This window comes from Adiantum capillus-veneris, chromosome 21, assembly GCF_014529385.1.
Source record: "Adiantum capillus-veneris isolate H3 chromosome 21, ASM1452938v2, whole genome shotgun sequence".
Taxonomy (NCBI): Eukaryota; Viridiplantae; Streptophyta; class Polypodiopsida; order Polypodiales; family Pteridaceae; genus Adiantum; species Adiantum capillus-veneris.
The window spans coordinates 49,287,147-49,308,126 of NC_140951.1; the positions used below are offsets into that span (position 1 = coordinate 49,287,147).

Below are 20,980 nucleotides of genomic sequence, written 5' to 3' on the forward strand. Positions count from 1 at the left end.
AAAAGTTGGAGACTTCATGAATTGGGAGAAAAGCTCAAGAAAAAAGTGTAATTGCACCTACAAATTTTGAAACGTTACCTCTAAATTTTAAATTAGAAGGTAAGAAAACCTTCAAAATATGAAGGAATTTAGTAATTTAAAGTTTTTTTTTGGGCACTGGGGAGGGAGAGACTTAAGCAACTACCACCAACCCAGAGAACTATCCAATTAAACAAAGAGAAGGGAGAAGGAGGAGGATAATAGAAATATTAATCTTTGTGTGTGTGTCAGTGTTCGGGAAAATTCATTTTCACAAACATACAAAAATCCCTTCAAGACAAATCTGAACCGGAAATTTTACAATTCTAGCCGGTATTTTTGCAAAATTACACTATTTTTCATGTATTTTAAGCGGAATTTTCTCCTTCTTGCCCTCCCGTAAACCGGCTACTTTGATTTTGCAACCGGCTCAAGGCTAAGATGAGGCACACTTTTCTCGAACACTGGTGTGTGTGTGTGTGTGTGTGTGTGTGTGTGTGTGTGTTCTCTTCAATAGCTATAAAGAACCTAGATCCATTGAATAAGGGCTAGAAAATCCTATGTAATGTGTGAGAACCTGCCAAGCTTGGTATTAAAGGAATATTTGTTGCCTCTTGCATGTATATTTTAATTTGAGAATCCATAGAAAGATGTTGTGAATCATTTTTTTTGAAATTCAAGAGAGTGTATACATGTAGAATAATGTAATCTATATATTTTTTCACCTTTGTAGTTGTAAGAATAGAAGACATGCATTTTCTAGCTGCAGCAACGCGCGGGTCACATACTAGTATATTTAAATTGTCCAAAAAAATCCTAAAACTCTAAGAATTTCCATTTTAGCCACATTGCAAAATGACTAAACGAAAAACCTTCACTTCCACACGTGTAAGAAGCCAAACAAAACATTTGTTGGTTGTTTCTCATTGTGAGTGCATTGCAGCACGACATCACAAGGAAGACAAGGCATAGAGTTGCGAACAACTGACAGATAGTGAGGAATGCAGACAAGTGATGCAAGTGGCAAGATTGGGAGGGAGCGTGAGGGTGGCACGTGGTAGAGGTCTCTGTATGAGAGAGAAAGGGACAAAAAGGGCCCTTTTTTAATATGTAGGGTCTCACAGAGACGACAAGAACCTGCTCACGATAAAGTGGCTCAATGTGGAAGGCCTTATATAATGCCCAAGGTCACGAGGTCGATTTCGGATGCTGATGTGTGGCAATTTTACTCCAACGTGTGACAAGGGCGTCATTTAGAGAGGGAATACATGAAGATTTCATCTAGTGAAATGGCAAAAAGGAGCCAGGTGTGTGTGGTGACGATGTCTCAGCTTTGTTTGACACGTGGTGGGACGCGAGGGACACCATGTTGCTTTAGAGAATGTCTTTTCAGGTTTCTCACAATGTCCATGTGTGCCATTGGAAATTGCTAGTAGTTGTTCCAGTAAGTTCATGTATCTTCAAAATGAGACGGGATTGAGGTTGCCATCAATTATTATTAAAACTAAAAATTGTTATTAAAACTAAAAATCACCGTCCAAAGGGAGAATTTTGGTTTGGGGCATTTTAAGAGGGCTCAAGATGGAAGGGTGACCCATACACAAATTAAGAGCATCAAAATTTGGTGAGAAGTAACTTATTAGTATGCAGGAAGACTTTGTGGAGTAAAGCGTTGCTGCGCTTTACCCCACAAAGCGTTGCTTAGCTCGACCTGCGTTGCCATCGCAGGTCGAGCACGCGATGGTGGACATTTTTGTGTGTGTGTGTGTGTGTGTGTGTGTGAGAGAGAGAGAGAGAGAGAGAGAGAGAGAGAGAGAGATATTGATTGACACTTTAATTTTCCTCCTTCAGGTCCGCTATGGCAGAACTCGAGCGTAATACTGACGAATCCGTCAGGCTGCATCAGGTCTTACTAGAGGTAGCCAGGGACTTCTTCAATGCACAGAAGGATGAACACGATGATGGAGATGTAGTAGAGTATCATGGCAACAACTCTCTTCCTTTCCTCCACCGCACCAGAAAGTCTTTCCAAGAGAGATATCCCCAGCTCAAAGATGCTGCGCGTCACACTTTTACAGATATTCTGCAGTGGATGCATAAGGGAGGGGTATGGAGAGCTTTTCTGGTCACCGCTGTAAGTGCTTTGAAGAGCTCCTTGTGCTGGAGTTTTTGTGAAGCAGTAATGTCAGAAAGTTTTCTTGATGTTTGGCTATCAAATGAATTGAAGTAAATGAAGGCACATGGCCATAAGTTTGGATTTGTGTATTCATGTGTGCATGTGTGTGTGTGTGTGTGTGTGTGTGTGTGTGTGTGCCCGTGCCGTTGTACCATACGCGTATTTCATGTGTGTGTATGGTCAAATAGGCTGACAATGTGACGTATAACATTTGATCAGATTAACTTGGTATGGTATCTTGAGATAAATGTGTATGTGTATTTCATGTGTAGGGGTGTGTGTGTGTGTGTGTGTGTGTGTGTGCATGTGTGCGCATACTCACATGCATGCTGGTGGCCTTTTAACCATAGCTTTGTCCGGAGGGGTCTGAGCCGATTGAAGTATGATTGGGTTTTTCGGACTTTACTACCTCTAGGTTTCATTTTTTTTCCCTGAGGCTCCATTTTTTGGCCTCCTCTTTTCTTTCTTTGCCTCTATTTCAAAATATTCTGGTGTTTCACTGCATTGTATGGTTTTGTGCTCTTCTGTATTCTATTGTCATATGTAGACTGTTTTTAGCGTGCCGTATGGAATCCTCGAGGGGTTTGATCCATACTTATTCCATACTTCTGTACCCGTCATGTATGGTTGACATATGGAAAAACTATGCTTGTAACTTACAGAGGGTCAAATAGACCATATAATGTGACTTCTTACAGGTTGGAGTAGTGTTGCTTCTGGGGCTTGCGGGATTGAGTGCCTTCATACTCTTCTTCTTGAGCGCAACACTGAATGCTATTGTCATTGGATTTCTCGGTTCGGTTGCATCAGTGGGTGCCATTAGTACACTCTTCTTCTCATCGCTGATCGTCATCTACATAGGAGCAGTTGTTGTGGCAGTCGCGTCGATTTCGACAATCACTTTTCTCTGTGTAGGCTGTGCTTCGACAGTTGCAGGTGAGTCCTCTTTTTTTTTTTTTCTGTGGCACATTATAACATTATGCCCTCAAATTCAGGTGATCTTTTGCCAAATTTATGGTCTAGAGAGTTGCCTTCCACGAATTTATGTGAATTTTTTACAAAATTTAGATTTTAATTGGATTGAGCTTTGCAGGATGGATTGGGTTTTTTTGGCTTGTTTGGCAAGGGTTAAAGAAAGGCATAGACATCTGTAAGACCTCTGTTTTTATGTTGATTGCCACTCTTACGACAATTGCATGGCAAGTATCAGGTCCTATGAGAAAGAGTGCCTGTAAGGTAACCCTTGAACTCTACTATACGTAAAAATGCCAGAGCTTGGAAGGAGACCCTAAGAATGGCGTTGAAATTTTGATCTCAAGTGTTCAGACTCTTTATAAGGGGAACACCTCTAGGTTATTGCATCAAACTCCAAAAAGTATATCTAATTGTGCTGTTGTGAGGTACTTTAGCACTGATAAATAAATGTGCACGGAAACACTTTAGCAACGCGTATTCAATCTTTTCAATCAATGTACATGGTGGTTTATAGTTGTGGATACCAATTTTTTACAATTATAGGCAAATTTTCTGTTCAATGTCGTAAATGACTTACTTAATTTGCTCTAATTCAATACTCAAATCTAACAATGTCAAACCCAAGATCATATAACTTGCTTTAAATGCTGAACTTGTCTCCCATGTCATCTTCTATGATGAGCATATCATAACAACAACATAAAGTGTTACTATAGTGATGGCACCATCAGACAATTTCACATCTTTTGTTGGTTGGCTTGCATAAATTCTTTCTTTCATGTACATGATTTAACTTAAATTTTGTCTCCTTTCCAACCTTGATTGGTGTACACAATGTGCATTGCGGAGGAGAAAGCGCAAAAGTTTCATTGTGCCCCCACTTAGTCATTGTTCTCTTTCTAAGAGCCTCATGCTTTTGTTGCACATCTTGCTCTACATCATGAGTGTGCACACATGCGGATATAAAGCGCGATTATAATTATCAAAGAATTGGATATCTCCATTTCTAATGGAATATGGAAATGATCCTTAAAAAGAGATTTTTACCAGCACTACCATACCCCACCCACAAAGATACATTTCATCAAGATTCTCACATAATTGTGAGAGAACATCAAAAGAAGCAAGATAGCTGAAGATACGACAAACAAAAGTTTTCCTATTATATTGAGCCTAAGTGGAATGGTAGGCTTTAATGCTCTAGAAAGCCTATATATAACCACCAACATTCAACATCCTTGGAAGTTAGAACACATCAAGTCCTTTTTGGGAGAAAATTGTGCTTCCTCACTACAACATGATATGCTGCATTCTTGGATCAAATGGCCCTTGCATGCAATAGGATATGTATCTCCTCTCCCAATCCATAGAGTGAATTTCTACCTTCCCAACTTATTTGTCTTTTCTCTCAAATAGTAAAAATTCTAAATTATCCAACTTACCTTACGCCAATATGAATTGTGTAATTCAACTATAAAAGACACAATAGTACTCATCTCCGGTAGCAAAAGATGTGGAACAAAGGATGGAGATCAAGAGCACAAGCGTCAATATTAATAATGGGAGAGAGAGATAGAAAGAAGGGGCGACTCTTGATCCAATAGCAAAGAGATGGAAAGAGGAGGGGGTGATTCCATAGGAAAAGAAATATCAAGGATGAGACTTGGAGTGAAGCGCGCACGAGAGAGAGAGAGAGAGAGAGAGAGAGAGAGAGAGAGAGAGAGAGAGAGAGAAGAAGAAGAAGAAGAAGAAGAAGAAGAGAGTTTTAACGTTGTAGGAAACTATCATCCTCAAGAGGTCATATAAGACCCATGGGACCAAAACATGCATACAATAGAGTATCTCCTCTCGACATGGAGAAGGGGATGGTTGTTACATTTGGGCAGCGACGAAGGTCGGTATAACTAAGCAATTCTTAATAAAAGGGGAAAAGAAATTGAACAACTAAGGGTCCCGTTCGGTGGCGTTGTAGAAGACTTGGAAGAGCGAAACTCTTATATGATTGCCTTCCTTCTATGTAGGGTAAAACCCCCAGCTTAAGGCCACCTAAGAGAGGGAGCCTAGATCTTCGATCTCCGAGCCCAATTATAACCAGTCAGTAGCTCATTTGATTCGCTTCGTCGAGAGCTTTACGAAAAAATTGATTTCAACTTTTTTGATGATCGGAGCCGAAAGTTATAAATCCATTTATGCATTCCTATGTAACAAAAATGGGTGTGAAAAAGAAAAATGGGTGTGAAAAAGAAGAGACACCAACCCCAAAAGAAAGACATGGGTGCCTACAAGGGTTAAAGTCATCCATTGTCCAATGAAAAGGTTGCATTTTAAATAAAATGAACGTTGAGCATTCTTTTGAATTGCACAAAGTTGGTTCAGCTTTGTATTATTATTGGGGGTGTCATTGTCCTTTCTTTGGGGGGTGGTTTTTTATTGGCCCCTTTACCCTAGAAGACTTGGAAGAGCGAAACTCTTCTATGATTGCCTTCCTTCCATGATAGACATCCCATTTGCCTTTGGCTCACATGGCTTGTGATCTTCGCTTTTGTATTTGGAGTTGTAATTGGGTGAGTTCCTCCACGATCCAATACCTGGCATCTTTTGGAATACGTGATTGTTGAAGTAATTTGAGTCAATCTTTCCTATTTCTAAACTCAAGAATGGCATGCCCACTCGGTATGCGCATGTTAGGCCCCCTAGAGGTGATATATTCTATCATGTTAAAGTTGAGCTTGACTGGTTTAAGTGTCTCGTTGACAAAATTGATGCACTTCGAGAAGTCATTTTTGGTCATTTCCCATGTTGGGGGTAGCCCAATGATGCGAACCTTGAGAACATTCCCTTCTTGGAGCCATTCTTCTTGGAGCTCCATTATCACACATGTCTTCATTGTAGCAAGCATCACCGAATGGGTTGGCTGACCTTTGCTTTGACGTTCTTCACCTTGGCAGTGGCAAGATTGACCATGGATTAAACTCAAGCCTTGAGCTTGCCAAAACAAGCTTTGAGGTCACGGTTTTCTTCCATGACCCAATCGAGGGACGCTTGGATTGCTCAATTCAATTGGATTTTCTCGAATCCACTAGGATTACAACAAAGCTTGGCCGTGTTTTCATGGGAGTCTTGTTGGAATTAGGGTTGCAGGAAAACACACGTGGAGAAGACGAAGGAACTCAAAGCACACAACAGAGAGTATATTACTTAGTGTGCAATGAAAAGATAGATATCCCGGATTAGTGTCCAACTGCTCCAGTACACGCCTGCTCACTTTCTCCGATTTCAGTGAGCTTTGGCGAGCGTTCGCAGGTCGACAAATATTTCGGGTTCAAATATATCGCAGGTCTGCTCAGATTTTTTATTTGGGCTCATTTCGGCCTCCGTTTCCACCACAGGCAGTATTGCACATGCTATTTCGTCATTTTGTGCAGAATTTTTGTCAGTGCCGTTTTCTGCATAACAGGTGCCTTACAGTCTTCTACGGTTTGTGCTATATAGCACGTGTTGTTCCCGCTCCGTTTCTCCTATTTTCGGGCAGTTTTCACATCAGGTGCAACATTTACCATGGCTGACAACAACAACACAGATGTGAACAAGATGTTCACTGCTGAGGACAGGTTGGATGGGGACAATTACCCTATGTGGGTTTATATGATGCAACACGTTCTTGTGTCAAAGGGCGTCTGGAATATTGTGCAGGGCATTGATGTACGTCCTGGTTCTGAGGATGTAGGCGATATTGAGGATGCTGCAGGTCTTGTTGCAAGGATTGCAGCTGTTAGAGTTGTTTTGCCTACGACAGAACAAGCTCGTTGGGATGTTAAGGATGCGCAGGCTCATGCATTGATTGCGTTGTCTGTAAAGTGCACCATTGTTCCTCACATCTGTTCAGCAAAATCTGCAAAACATGCTTGGGATATTTTGGCTGGTCTTTATGCAAGTCGCAATGAGGCTAAAATTGCTTTGTTGCGTAAAGAGCTGGAGTCGAAGATTATGCATGAGGAAGATGATATGGACACTCTCCTTGCTAGTGTCAAGGATATCAATGAGCAACTTATTTCTGCAGGTGAAGTCATTTCAGACAGTTCCCTTGTGCAGACTGTTCTTGATGCCTTACCAAATTCCTACCAGACTTTTGCTAGTACTTGGAGACTGATGACCCAAGGAAATCCCGAAGTTGTCAAGTTTGATGCATTATGCACATTGCTATTGCAAGAGTCACTTTCTAGAAAAAACAGGACTAGGCAGCGTACAATTGAACAGGCTTTTATTGCTTCTCAAAGAAAGGGTGGTAACAGTAATGCAGCCACTTCTTATGGTTCTGCTGCGAGTGGCAAACATTCTGTTCCTAATGCTTCTGATGGCAGCAATTCATCTAGAAATTCTGGTGATAAGGGAAAAAAGAAGATGCATTGCCATTATTGTAAAGCTAATGATCACTTGATCAAGTCGTGTCCTAAGTTGAAGGCCAAAGAGGCTAAGAAGAAAGAGGGTGGTTCCACTGCAAATGTTGGTTCCACTACAAATGCAGCCATTGTTGAGTCTTCTGTGGAAGGAGACTGTGTTGCTGATGTTGATGCAGAATGGGCTTTTAGCGCAGAGTGCACTTACAATCCTGCTGTCCATGATGCATGCTTGTCAGTTGCTGCAGATTCACATGTGTGGTATTTCGATTGCGGTTCTAGAAAGCACATTACCTCACATCGTGAATTGTTTACCTCTCTCGAGTCTGTCCCTCATGGGAATTCAGTCACTTGTGTCAACAATGCCTCTTATCCACTTCAAGGACTTGTAAAGATTGTGCTCACTGCTGCTAATGGCAGCTCCTTCACACTTGTTGATGCACTTTATGTACTTGGAATCAAGAAGAATCTCTTGTCTGTATCCGCACTTGCTAGACTTGGACTTGTAGTCAAATTTGTGGATGACAGATGTATAGTTCATGATCTCAGTTTTGGTGATGAAATTGTTGCATCTGGGCTTTTGTGCCGTGGACTGTTTAAGCTCACTTTGTATGACAAGTGTGGACAAAATTTTGCAAATGTTGTTGCAGATTCAAGGGCTATTTCAAATGCAAAACTTTGGCATGCACGTTTTGGTCATCTGAATTTTGCCAGTTTGTTGCGTTTGCAGAAATCTGATATGGTTGCTTCTTTGCCGCCTCTTGAAGCACCTGTCAAACATGTTTGTGAAGGCTGTATTTTGGGTAAGATGCAACGTTCTAAGTTTCCAAAGGATGGTTCAATTCGGGCCACATGCAGGTTGCAGCTTGTGCATGATGATGTTTGTGGGCCCATGCAAACTCTGTCCTTGGGCAATTACCTGTACTTCGCGACTTTCATTGATGATTACTCCAGGCATGCATGAGTATTTTCGCTTAAAGCGAAGTCCAAAGTTTTTATGTGCTTCAAACAATTTCTGGCTATGGCTGAAAATGTCTCGAAATGTACTATGGGCACCCTCCGTTCCGATCGAGGGGGGAGTATATGTCTCATGAATTTAATGCATTTTTGGGTAGTCGTGAGATAAAACACCAATGTACAGTGCCTTATACACCTCAACAAAATGGTGTTGCTGAGAGGAAAAATAGGTCACTTACGGAAATGGCACGATGTATGGTCAAAAGTCAAGCTTTGCCACATTCTTTTTGGCTTGAGGCCATCATGTGTGCCACTTATGTACTTAACAGGTGTCCTACAAAAGCTTTGCAGTCTATTACTCCATATGAAGCATGGCATGATAGAAAGCCTTCTATTGAGCACATGCGTGTTTTTGGCTATTTGGCATATGCTTTGGTGCCACAAGTGCAACCTAGAAAATTGGATGATAAGGCTGTCAAATGTATTTTTGTTGGTTATAGTGCTGAAAGCAAAGGTTACAGGTTGTATCATCCGCAAACAAAACGTATTCTGGTTTCTTGGGATGTAATGTTTGTGGAAGATTCTGTTCAGTCCTTGCTGTCATGTACTAGAGACAATAATGTAAGCAGTGTGATGGTGGTATTTCCTTGTGTCAGAAAAGTTACATAGAGACATTGCTATGTAAATTTGGACTTGAGGATTGCAAACCTATTGCCGCTCCCATGGAAACAGGTTTGAAGTTGAGTCTACATGATGCTGGCGATCCTGCTGATGTAACTCTTTATCAAACTTCCGTTGGCTGCCTGATTTATGTATGCAACACGAGGCTGGATATTCAGTTTGCAGTCTCACAGGTCACCAGATTTATGCATAGCCCAGGGTCTAAGCATTGGCAAGCTGTCAAGAGGATTTCCCGCTACCTTAGTGGCACTTCACATCTTGGCTCGTTTTATCCCAAGGGGGGATCATTGCCGCCAGACTTACATGCTTTTTTGGACTCAGATTGGGTTGCTTGTTTTAACACGTGAGTGTCCACAAGTGGTTTTTGTTTCATGCTTGGCAGTTCATGTATATCATGGTTGAGCAAGAAGCAACCTACTGTGGCCACTTCGAGTTGTGAGGATGAGTACAGGGCAGTCTTCACAGCTACGGTTGAGTGTGTATGGCTCAGACGTCTTATGGCTGATTTGGGTGTTGGACAGGACACTACCAACACTATCTACACTGACAGTCAGAGCGCATTGGTAGTTGCGAGGAACCTAGTTTTTCATGCTCGCACAAAGCACATTGAGGTGCATTACCACTATGTCAGGGAGAGGCTCTCAGCAGGAGAGATCAGCTTGGCTTATGTGCCAACACAGGACAACCTCGCAGATCTTTTCACAAAGGCATTGTCTCGTGAGAATCTTGAAGCTTTTTGCAAAGCTTTGGGCTCACTCCCCTTTGTGGGCTGATCATGTCATCAGGGCATGGCACTTCCTTTTACACATGTGCCAGCTCTCGTTCACCGCATCACTCCAGGGGGGATTTGTTACCATATACATGTGGTAGTGATGTGTGTGAACACACTAGGACCGCTGGGGCATTTTTTCCCTCTTTAGGAGTTTTTTTCCCCCGAGCATTGTATATACGCCCATCACTCTAGGGCTATCCATCTTTCCATTGCACACTAAGTAACACACCCGCTATTGTGTGCCTTGAGCTTCCTTAGTCTTCTCCAAGCTGTGTGCGTTTCTCTGCAACCCTAATTCCAACAATAGTGCTGAAAGCAAAGGTTACAGGTCGTATCATTTGCAAACAAAGTGTATCTTGGTTTCACGAGATGTTGTGTTTGTGGAAGAATCTATTCTGTCCTTGTTGTCATGTACTAGAGAAAGTAATGTCAACTCACATGACATTTATGACACTTTGTTGCCTCTTTTCAGTGGTGGAAGTTCAAATGTAAATTTCAATGAGAAAAATGTACAAACTATGGGGGTTTTTGAAAATGTTATAGATCAGCCTATAAATGATGAAAATGTACATGATGTACTTGATGAGGAAAGGACTGAGAATGAGCAGGCTAGAAGTACGCCTAAATGGGTGGTGCATACTTTGTGTGATAGTAAATTGGATGCACCTTTGTCTAGTCGTACTTATTCAGGCTCTCGCCATGCATCTTATGCATCATATTGTTACGCTTTGGCTATGTCTAGCTTACATGATGTTGAGGAACCTCTCTCTTTTGATGAAGCACAAAATTTTGAAAATTGGATGGATGCCATGCAATCCAATATGATGCACTTATAGAAAATGACACATGGACTTTATGTGATTTGCCTCCTGGCAAAAATGCCATTGGTACGAAGTGGGTTTACAAGTAGAAATGCAAGCTGGATGGTGAGATTGATCGCTATAAGGCTTGACTTGTTGCAAAGGGTTATGCACAACAAAAAGGCATAGATTATGAAGAGAATTTGTCTCCCACTTGTCGTATGACTACTGTGCATTTTCTATGTGCATTGGCAGATCATTTTGGTTGGGATGTACATCAATCAAACATTGTTACTGCTTTCTTGAATGATGACATATTTGAGGAAGTTTATGAAACGCACCCTCGCAATTTTGTCAAGAAAGGACAAGAGGATAAAGTGTGCAGATGTAAGAAAGCCTATTATGAGTTGAAGCAATCTCTTCGTACTTGGTATGAGAAAGGTGACACTCATTCGATCAAATGAGGCTTTTGTAACAGTCCAAGAGAAAGCACATTGTATGTAAAGCATGAGGGTGATGTACTTCTCCTTATTGTGGTTCTTTATGTGGATGAATTGCTGATCACTGGACCAAATAAGAGACATATTACTAAATTTAAGGCTGATTTGAATGCTACTTTCAAGATGAAATATTTGGGGCTATTGCATCATTACTTGGGTATACAGTTTAAACAGTGTGATGGTGGTATTGCCTTGTGTCAGAAAAGTTACATAGAAACATTGCTATGTAAGTTTGGACTTGAGGATTGCGAACCAATTGCTACTTTCATGGAAACATGTTTGAAACCGAGTCTTCATGATGCTGGTGATCCTGCTGATTTCACTCTTTACCGAACTGTTGTTGTTTGGTTGCCTCATTTATGTATGCAACACGAGGCCGGATATTGAGTGCAGTTTCACAGGTCAGCAGGTTTATGCATAGCCTAGGGTCTAAGAACTGGCAGGATGCCAAGAGGATTTTCCACTACTCGAGTGGCACTTTACATCTTGGCTTGTTTTATCCCAAGGGGGGATCATTGCCGCCAGACTTACAAAATTTTTTGGACTCAGATTGGGCTGGTTGTTTTGACATGCGAGTGTCGATAAGTGGTTTTTGTTTCATGCTCGATAGTTCATGTATATCATGGTTGAGCAAGAAGCAACCTACTGTGGCCACTTCTAGTTGTGAGGCTAAGTACAGGGCAATGTTCACAGCTACGATTGAGTGTGTATGGCTCATACGACTTATGGCTCATTTGGGTGTTGGACAGGCACTTCCAACACTATCTACACTGACAGTCAGAGTGCATTGGCAGCTGCGAGGAACCCAGTTTTTCATGCTCGCACAAAGCATATTGAGGTACATTAACAATATGTCAAAGAAGAGGATCTCAGTGAGAGATCATCTTGGCTTATGTGCCAACGCAGAACAAACTTGCAGATCTTTTCACAAAGGCATGGTCTCGTGAGAAGTTCAAAGATTTTTGAAAATCTTTGGGCTTACTCCCCTTTGTGGAGTAATCATGTCCTCAGGGAATGGAACTTCCATTTACTCTATGTTCTAGCTCTTGTTCACCGCATCACTCCAGGGGGATTTGTTACCATATACATGTGGTAATGATGCGTGTGAACACACTTAGGACCGTCGGGGCATTTTTTTCCTCACTAGGAGGCTTTTACCCTGTGCATTGTATATGTGCCCATCATTTTAGGGCTATCTATCTTTCCATTTCACACTAAGTAATACACTCTCGGTTGTGTACCTTGAGCTTCCTTTGTCTTCTCCAAGATGTGTGTGTTTTCCTGCAACCCTAATTCCAACAGTACCATAAATAAATAAGGCAACCAACAATAGTTTGGTAAAGAGTGACATTAGAAGGATCACCAGCATGATGAAGACTCAATTTCAAACTTGTTTCCATGGGAGTGGCAATAGGTTTTCAATCCTCAATTCTAAACTTACATAGTAATGTTTCTATGTAACTTGTTTGACACAAGGAAATATCACCATCACACTACTTAAATCGTAAACCCTAATTCCAACAACACCATACATAAATAAGGCAACCAACAAGATTTTGGTAAAGAGTGACATTAACAGGATCACCAGCATCATGAAGACTCAATTTCAAACCTGTTTCCATGGGAGTGGCAATAGGTTTGAAATCCTCAAGTCCAAACTTACATAGTAATGTTTCTATGTAACTTGTCTGACACAAGGAAATACCACCATCACACTACTTAAACCGTATACCCAAGTAATGATACAACAACCCCAAATCTTTCATCTTGAAAGTAGCATTCAAATCATCATTAAATTGAGCAATATGTCTCTCATTTGGTTCTATGATCAGCAAATCATCCACATAGAGAACCACAATAAGAAGTACATGACCCTCATACTCTACATACAATGTGCTTTCTATTGGATTGTTATGAAAGCCTCTTGAGTTTCAACTTGCTCATACCAAGCATGAGGAGATTGTTTCAACCCATATAAAGATTTTTTACATTTGCACTCTTTATCTTCTTGCCATTCAAAGAAAAAATCGAGATGTTGCATTACATACACTTCCTCAATTATGTCACATTCAAGAAAGCAGTAATAACAATGTCTAACTGATTACATCCCAACCAAATTGAGTTGCAATGCACATAGAAAACACACAGTAGTCATATGACAAGTGGGAGAAAAAGTTTCTTCATAATTTATGCCTTTTTGCTATGCATAACCCTTTGCAACAAGTCCAGCCTTATAGCGATCAATCTCACTTCCGGCTTTCGTTTCAACTTGTAAGCCCTTTTTGTACCAATGGACTTTTTGCCAGGAGGAAATCACTTAAAGTCCATGTGTCATTTTCTATAAGTGCATCATATTCTGATTGCATGACATCCATCCAATTTTTTTGAATTATGTGCTTCATTAAAAGATAGAGGTTCCTCAACAACACATAAACTGGACACAACCAAATGGTAACAATATGATGCATATGATGCATGGCGAGAAGTTGAACGAGTACGGCTAGACAATGGTGCATCTAATTTACTATCACACAAAGTATGCACCAACCATTTTGGCATACATCTATCCTGCTCATTCTCAACCCTTTCGTCATGGTGCATCTAATTTACTATCACACAAAGTATGCACCAACCATTTTGGCATACATCTAGCCTACTCATTCTCAACCCTTTCGTCATCAAGTACATCATGTACATCTGCATGTGTAATAGGCTAGTCTACAACTTTTCTAGAAACCACCCATAGGTTGTACATTTTCCTCATTGGAATTTACATTCGAACTTCCACCACTAAAAAGAGGTAACAAAGTGTCATAAATGTCCTGTGAGCTTACATTACACATCCAGTGAAACCAAAGATACGCTTTGTTTGCGGATGATACAACCTGTAACTTTTTCTTTGAGCACTATGACCAACAAGAATACATTTGATAGCCTTATCATCCAATTTTTTGCGCTATGTTTGTGGCACCAAAGCATATGCCAAACAATCAAAAACATGCATGTGCTCAATAGAAGGCTTTCTATCATACCATGCTTCCTATGGATTCATAGAATGCAAAGCTTTTGTAGGATACCTTCTCAATACATAAGCGGCACACATAATAGCCTCAAGCCAAAACAAATGTGGCAAAGCTTGAATTTTGACTATACATCTTGCCATTTCCATAAGAAACCTGTTTTTCCTCTTAGCAACACCATTTTGCTGAGGTGTATACGGAACTGTACATTGTGTTTTATCCCACGACTAGCCATAAATGCATTGAATTCATGAGACATATACTCCCCGCCTCAATCGGAACGGAGGGTTCCCATAGTACATTTTGAGCCATTTTCAGCCATAGCTAGAAATTGCTTGAAGCACAAAAACACTTCAGACTTTGCCTTAAGTGGATACACCCATGCATGCCTAGAGTAATTATCAATGAAAGTCACGAAGTAAAGGTACTTGCCCAAGGACGGAGCTTGCTTGGGCCCACAAACATCACTATGCACAAGCTGCAACCTGCATGTGGCCCTAACTAAACCATCCTTTGGAAACTTCAAACGCTGTATCTTACGCAAAATATAGCCTTTACAAACATGTTTGACAGGTGCTTCAAGAGGCGGCAAAGAAGAAACCATATTAGATTTTTACAAACGCAACAAACTGGCAAAATTTAGATGCCCAAAACGTGCATGCCAAAGTTTTGCATCTGAAATAGCCTTAGAATTCATAACTGCATTTGCAAAATTTTGCCCACACTTGTTTTACAAATGTCCTACAAAGTGAGCTCATACAACCCACGTCATAAAATGCTAGATGCAACAATTTCATCACCAAAACTGAGATCATGTACTGTACATACGTCATCCACAAACCAAAAATATGCATGTGCTCAATAGAAGGCTTTCTATCATGCCATGCTTCATATGGGGTCATAGACTGCAAAGCTTTTGTAGGACACCGTTTAGTACATAAGCGGCACACATAATAGCCTCAAGCCAAAACAAATGTGGCAAAGCTTGACTTTTGACTATACATCTTGCCATTTCTATAAGAGACATATTTTTACTCTTAGCAATACCATTTTGTTAAGGTGTATACGGAACTGTTCATTGTGCTTTATCCCACGACTAGCCATAAATGCATTGAATTCATGAGACATATACTCCTACCTCGATCGGAATGGAGGGTTCCCATAGTACATTTCAAGACATTTTCAGCCATAGCTAGAAATTGCTTGAAGCCCAAAAACACTTCAGACTTTGACTTAAGCGGATACACCCATGCATGCCTAGAGAAATCATCAATGAAAGTCACGAAGTAAAGGTAATTGCCCAAGGATGGAGTTTGCTTGGGCCCACAAACATCACTATGCACAAGCTGCAACTTGCATGTGGCCCTAACTGAACCATCCTTTGGAAACTTTGAACGTTGTATCTTATGCAAAATACAGACTTCACAAACATGTTTGACAGGTGCTTCAAGAGGCGGCAAAGGAGCAACCATATTAGATTTTTGCAAACGCAGCAAATTGGCAAAATTCAGATGCCCAAAACGTGCATGCCAAAGGTTTGCGTCTGAAATAGCCTTAGAATTCATAACTACATTTGCAAAATTTTGCCCACACTTGTTGTACAAATGTCCTACAAAGTGAGCTCATACAACCCACATCGTAAAATTCTAGTTGCAACAATTTCATCACCAAAATCGAGATCATGTATTGTCATACGTCATCCACAAATTTGACTACAAGAACAAGTGTAGCAAGTGCAGACACAGACAAAAGATTCCTTTTGATACCAGGTACTTTCTATGCATCAACAAGTGTGAAAGAATTTCACATTCTTTTCAGCTTCCTTGATCGGATAAGAGGCATTGTTTGCACAAGTGACTGAATTTCCATGAGGGACATCATCAAGCGAGGTAAACAAGTCACGATGAGAGGTAATGTGCTTTGAAGCACCACTTTCAAAATACCACAAATGTGAATTTTCAAGAACTAACATGCATGCATCATGGAACGAAGGATCATAAGTGTACTCTACACTAAAAGCACATTCTGCATCAACATCAGCATCATAGTCTCCTTTCACTGAAGACAACAATAGCTGCATTTGTAGTGGAACTAGCATTTGTAGTGGAACCAGTCTCTTTCTTCATAGCCTCTTTGGCCTTCAACTTGGGACACTGCTTGATCAAGTGATCATTAGCTTTACAATAATGGCAACACATCTCCTTTTTTCCCCTTTTCACCAACATTTTGAATTTTTGCCAACAGAAGGATTATGAACATGTGATTTACCTCTTGTAGAAGAACCATGAGAAGTGGCTACATTGTTGTTACCACCTTTTCTTTGAGCATCAATAAAGGTCTGTTCAACTGCACACTTTCTAGTCCTATTTTTTTGGAAAGTGACTCTTGCAACAACAATGTGCATAATGCATCAAACTTGACAACTTCTGGATTTCCTTGGGTCATAAGTCTCCAAGTACTAGAAAAAGTCTGATAAGAATCTGGCAAAGCATCAAGAACATTTTGCATAAGGGAACTATAAAAAACGACTTCACCAGCAAGGAAAGTGTCCATATCATATTCCTCATGTATAATCTTTGACTCTAGCTCTTTACGCATCAATGTAATTTTTGCCTCATTGAGGCATGCATAAAGACCAGCCAAAATATCCCAAGATTGTTTTGCAAATTTTGTTAAACAAATGTGGGGAGTAATAGTGCGCTTCATAGACAACACAATCAATTCATGAGCCTATGCATATTTTACTTCCCAACAAGCTTGTTCAGCCGTAGGTAAAACAAACCTGGCAGAAGTAATCTTGCCACCAAAACTTGCAACATCCTAAACATCGCCTACATCCTCAGAACTAGGACATACATCAATGCCCTTCACAATGTTCTAGATGACCTTTGACACAAGGACATGTTGCATCATGCAAGCCCACATAGGGTAATTGTCCCCATCCAATATATCCTCAGTAGCAAACATCTTGAACACATCTGTGTTGTTGTTAGCCAGCGAATTATGTACCTGATGTGAGAACTACCCAAAAAGAGGAGAAATGAAGTGGGAACAACACATGCGTTATAGGAAAAATTGTAGAAGAATGTGAGGGACCTATTATGCAAAAAACAGCACTGACAAAAATTTTGCACAAAATGACAAAATTGCCAGTGCAACACTACTTGTAATGGAAATGGAGGCCGAAATGAGCCTGAATAAAAAAATTGAGCAGATCTAACTCTATGAGCTATCCCCAAATAATTGTCGACCTGATGACTCTTTCCAAAGCTCACAAAAATCGGGAAAGTGAGCGGCATGTGTGCTGGAGCTGTTGGCGACTAAGCTCGAGAGGACACAATCTGCTCTAATACCAATTGTTGGAATTAGGGTTGCATGAAAACACACACATCTTGGAGAAGAAGAAGGAATCTCAAGGTGCACAACAAAGAGTATATTACTTAGTGTGCATTGGAAAGATAGATAGCCCTAAAGTGATGAGCGTATATACAATGCACGGGGGATAAAACCTCCTAGTGAGGGGAAAAATGTCTCGGCAATCCTAAATGTGTTTACACACATCACTACCACATGTATATGGTAACAAGTCTTTGGGGATGTTCCCTTGGTTCTCACGCTTCTAATTGGCTATGTTTACCGTGTTGCAGTGCATCAAAACTTTCTCATCTCTTGGTGACTCTCTAGAGGGAGGTCAACTTGCTATCCTTCTTGCAAAATAAACACAACTTGTAGATCTCTACCCATGGCCTAAAAAAATCCACAAATCACTCTTTGCCCATGTCTCAAAATAGCCCCACGGAGATTCACTAATACCTTACTAATACTAGGCATGAAATGCCACCTGCATGATCATTGCTATGACCCCCCCCCCCCCCCCCCCCCCCCCCCCCCCCCCCCCCCCCCCCCCCCACCACACACACACACACACACACAAAATCTGTTATGTACTAGCCCATCCCCCTTTCCATGGAGATTCAACCCCGAAAATAACCTCGTACATATATTAACATGACCCCCTACATTTTATGCACAAATAATTTAATAGCTTAGAGAAATTTTCAATGACTCCATGATTGTTTTTCCCACACTAAAATCTCATGATGTTAAGAGTAAGGAACATTGTACAAATGTTCACGTGTATTTGTTTAAATCTTGTTGGGATTTGTATGGCAGTACTCAAAAGGGACATTTAAACACAAAATTTTTCCAAAAATAGGGGAGAGAGAGAGAGAGAGAGAGAGAGAGAGAGAGAGAGAGAGAGAGAGAGAGAGAGAGAGAGAGAGAGAGAGAGAGAGATGTGGAGAGGACCCCAAACTCTATGTACTAACCTAAAGTATCCAAACTCCCTCCCCCTCTTCCCACACTTCTCCCCTTATACCCCATTCCTTTTCCTTAAACATATAGTATGTGTGTGCAAGTTTTAGGGGGCCTAGTCCTATAACACCATATTAGAGAGTGAGACTTTAGAGAAAATTTGGGAATCACCAATGTATTCAAGATTTTGCCATATGGACAAATATCAAACTATTTTTTAAGACCACATCCTTCCACAAGGTACTACTTGAAAAGCTTTTGAGCCATGGTTTCAAAACTTTGATCAAGATGTAGGATTTAAGGTTGCAGGAAAACACACATAGCTTGGAGAAGACGAAGGAAGCCCAAGGCACACAACAAAGAGTATATTACTTAGTGTGCAATGGAAAGATAGATAGCCCTAGCGTAAAAAACCTCCTAAAGAGGGAAATAATGACCCAACAGTCCTAAGTATGTTCACACACATAACTACCACATGTATATGGTAACAAATCCCCCCTGGAGTGATGTGGAAAACAAGAGCTAGCACATGAGTAAAGGGAAGTTCCATGCCCTGAGGACATGATGAGTCCACACAGGGGAGTAAGCCCAAAGCTTTGCAGAAAGCTTCGAACTTCTCACGAGACAATGCCTTTGTGAAAATATCTGCAAGGTTGTTCTGTGTTGGCACATAAGCCAAGCTGATCTCTCTGGCTGAGAGTCTCTTCCTTGACATAGTGGTAATGCACCTCAATGTGCTTTGTATCAGCATGAAAAACTGGGTTCCTCGTAACTGACAATGTGCTCTAACTGTCAGTGTAGATAGTGTTGGCAGTGTCTTGTCCAATATCCAAATTAACCTTAAGGCGTCTGAGCCATACACATGCAACTGTAGCTGTGAAGAATGCCCTATACTTAGCCTCACAACTTGAATTGGCTACAATAGGTTTCTTCTTGCTCAACCATGATATACATGAATTTCCAAGCATGAAACAAAAACCACTTGTGGACACTCACGTGTCAAAACAATCAGCCCAATATGAGTATGAAAAAGCATGTAAGTTTGACAGCAATGATCTCCCCTTGGGATAAAACAAGCCAAGATGTAAAGTGTCACTCAAGTAGCGGAAAATCCTCTTGAGATCCTGCCAATGCTTAGAGCCTGGACTATCCATAAATCTGATGACCTGTGAGACTACAAACTGAATATTCGGCCTCGTATGGCATACATGAATGAGGAAGCCAACAGTTTGGTAAAGAGTGACATCAGCAAGATCACCAACATTATGTAGACTTAACTTCAAACCTGTTTCCATGGGAGTGTCAATAGGTTTGCAATCCTCAAGTCCAAACTTACATAGCAATGTCTCTATGTAACTTTTTTGACACAAGGCAATACCACCATCACACTCTTTAAACTGTATGCCCAAGTAATGATGCAACAGTCCCAAATGTTTCATCTTTGAAAGTATCATTCAAATCATCCTTAAATTTAGTAATTTGTGCCTCATTGAGACCAATGATCAGCAAATCATCCACATAAATAACAACAATGAGAAGTACATCGCCCTCAAGCTTAACATACAATGTGCTTTTTGTTGGATTGTTACAAAAGCATCGTTTGACCAAATGAGTGTCAGCTTTCTCATACCAAGCACGAGGATATTTCTTCAAGCCATACAAAGCCTTCTTACATCTGTACACTTTGTCCTCTTGTCCTTTCTTGACAAAACCGCGAGACTGCGTTACATAAACTTCCTCAAATATGTCACCATTCAAGAAAGCAGTAACAATGTATGATTGATGTACATCCCAACCAAAATGAGCTACCAAGGCACATAGAAAATGAATAGTAGTCATATGACAAGTGGGAGCAAAATTCTCTTCATAATTATGCCTTTTTGCTGTGCATAACCCTTTGCAACAAGTCGAGCCTTATAGCGATCAATATCACCATCCAACTTGCATTTCTACTTGTAAACCCACTTCATACCAATGTCCTTTTTGCCAGGAGGCAAATCACATAAAGTCCATGTGTCATCTTCTATAAGTGCATCATATTTTGATTGCATGGCAGCCATCCAATTTTTGAACTCTGTGCTTCATCAAAAGACAAAGGTTCCTCAACATCACGTAAGCTAGATACAGCCAAAGCATAAAAATCTGATGCATAAGATGCATGGAAAGAGCCTAAACGAGTGTGACTAGACAAAGGTGCATCCAATTTACTATCACGCAAAGTATGCACCAGCCATTTAGGCATACCTCTAGCTTGCTCATTTTCAGTCCTTTCCTCATTAAGTACATCATGTACATCTACATCAAGAATAGGCTGATCTGTAACATTTTCAGAAACCCCCATAGACAGTACATTTCCCTCATTGGAATTTA

General features: G+C 40.7%; 1 protein-coding gene across 3 annotated transcripts; it reads left to right on the top strand.

Annotated features, from left to right (window-relative positions):
• The first annotated feature begins 1,510 nt into the window (after positions 1-1,510).
• On the top strand, positions 1,511-3,729 carry LOC147430920 (uncharacterized). 3 transcript variants are annotated; one of them, XM_086494477.1, is made up of 4 exons: positions 1,511-1,642; positions 1,870-2,152; positions 2,893-3,130; positions 3,288-3,729. In XM_086494477.1, exons 2-4 carry the CDS (start codon positions 1,877-1,879, stop codon positions 3,455-3,457), a joined length of 684 nt encoding a protein of 227 aa, XP_086350603.1. In that variant the 5' UTR covers positions 1,511-1,642; positions 1,870-1,876; the 3' UTR covers positions 3,458-3,729. The 3 variants fall into 3 exon arrangements, with proteins under 3 accessions (XP_086350603.1, XP_086350601.1, XP_086350602.1); XM_086494475.1 differs by having other exon boundaries at positions 1,595-1,746; XM_086494476.1 differs by lacking the exon at positions 1,511-1,642 and having other exon boundaries at positions 1,783-2,152.
• The last annotated feature ends 17,251 nt before the right edge of the window (positions 3,730-20,980 follow it).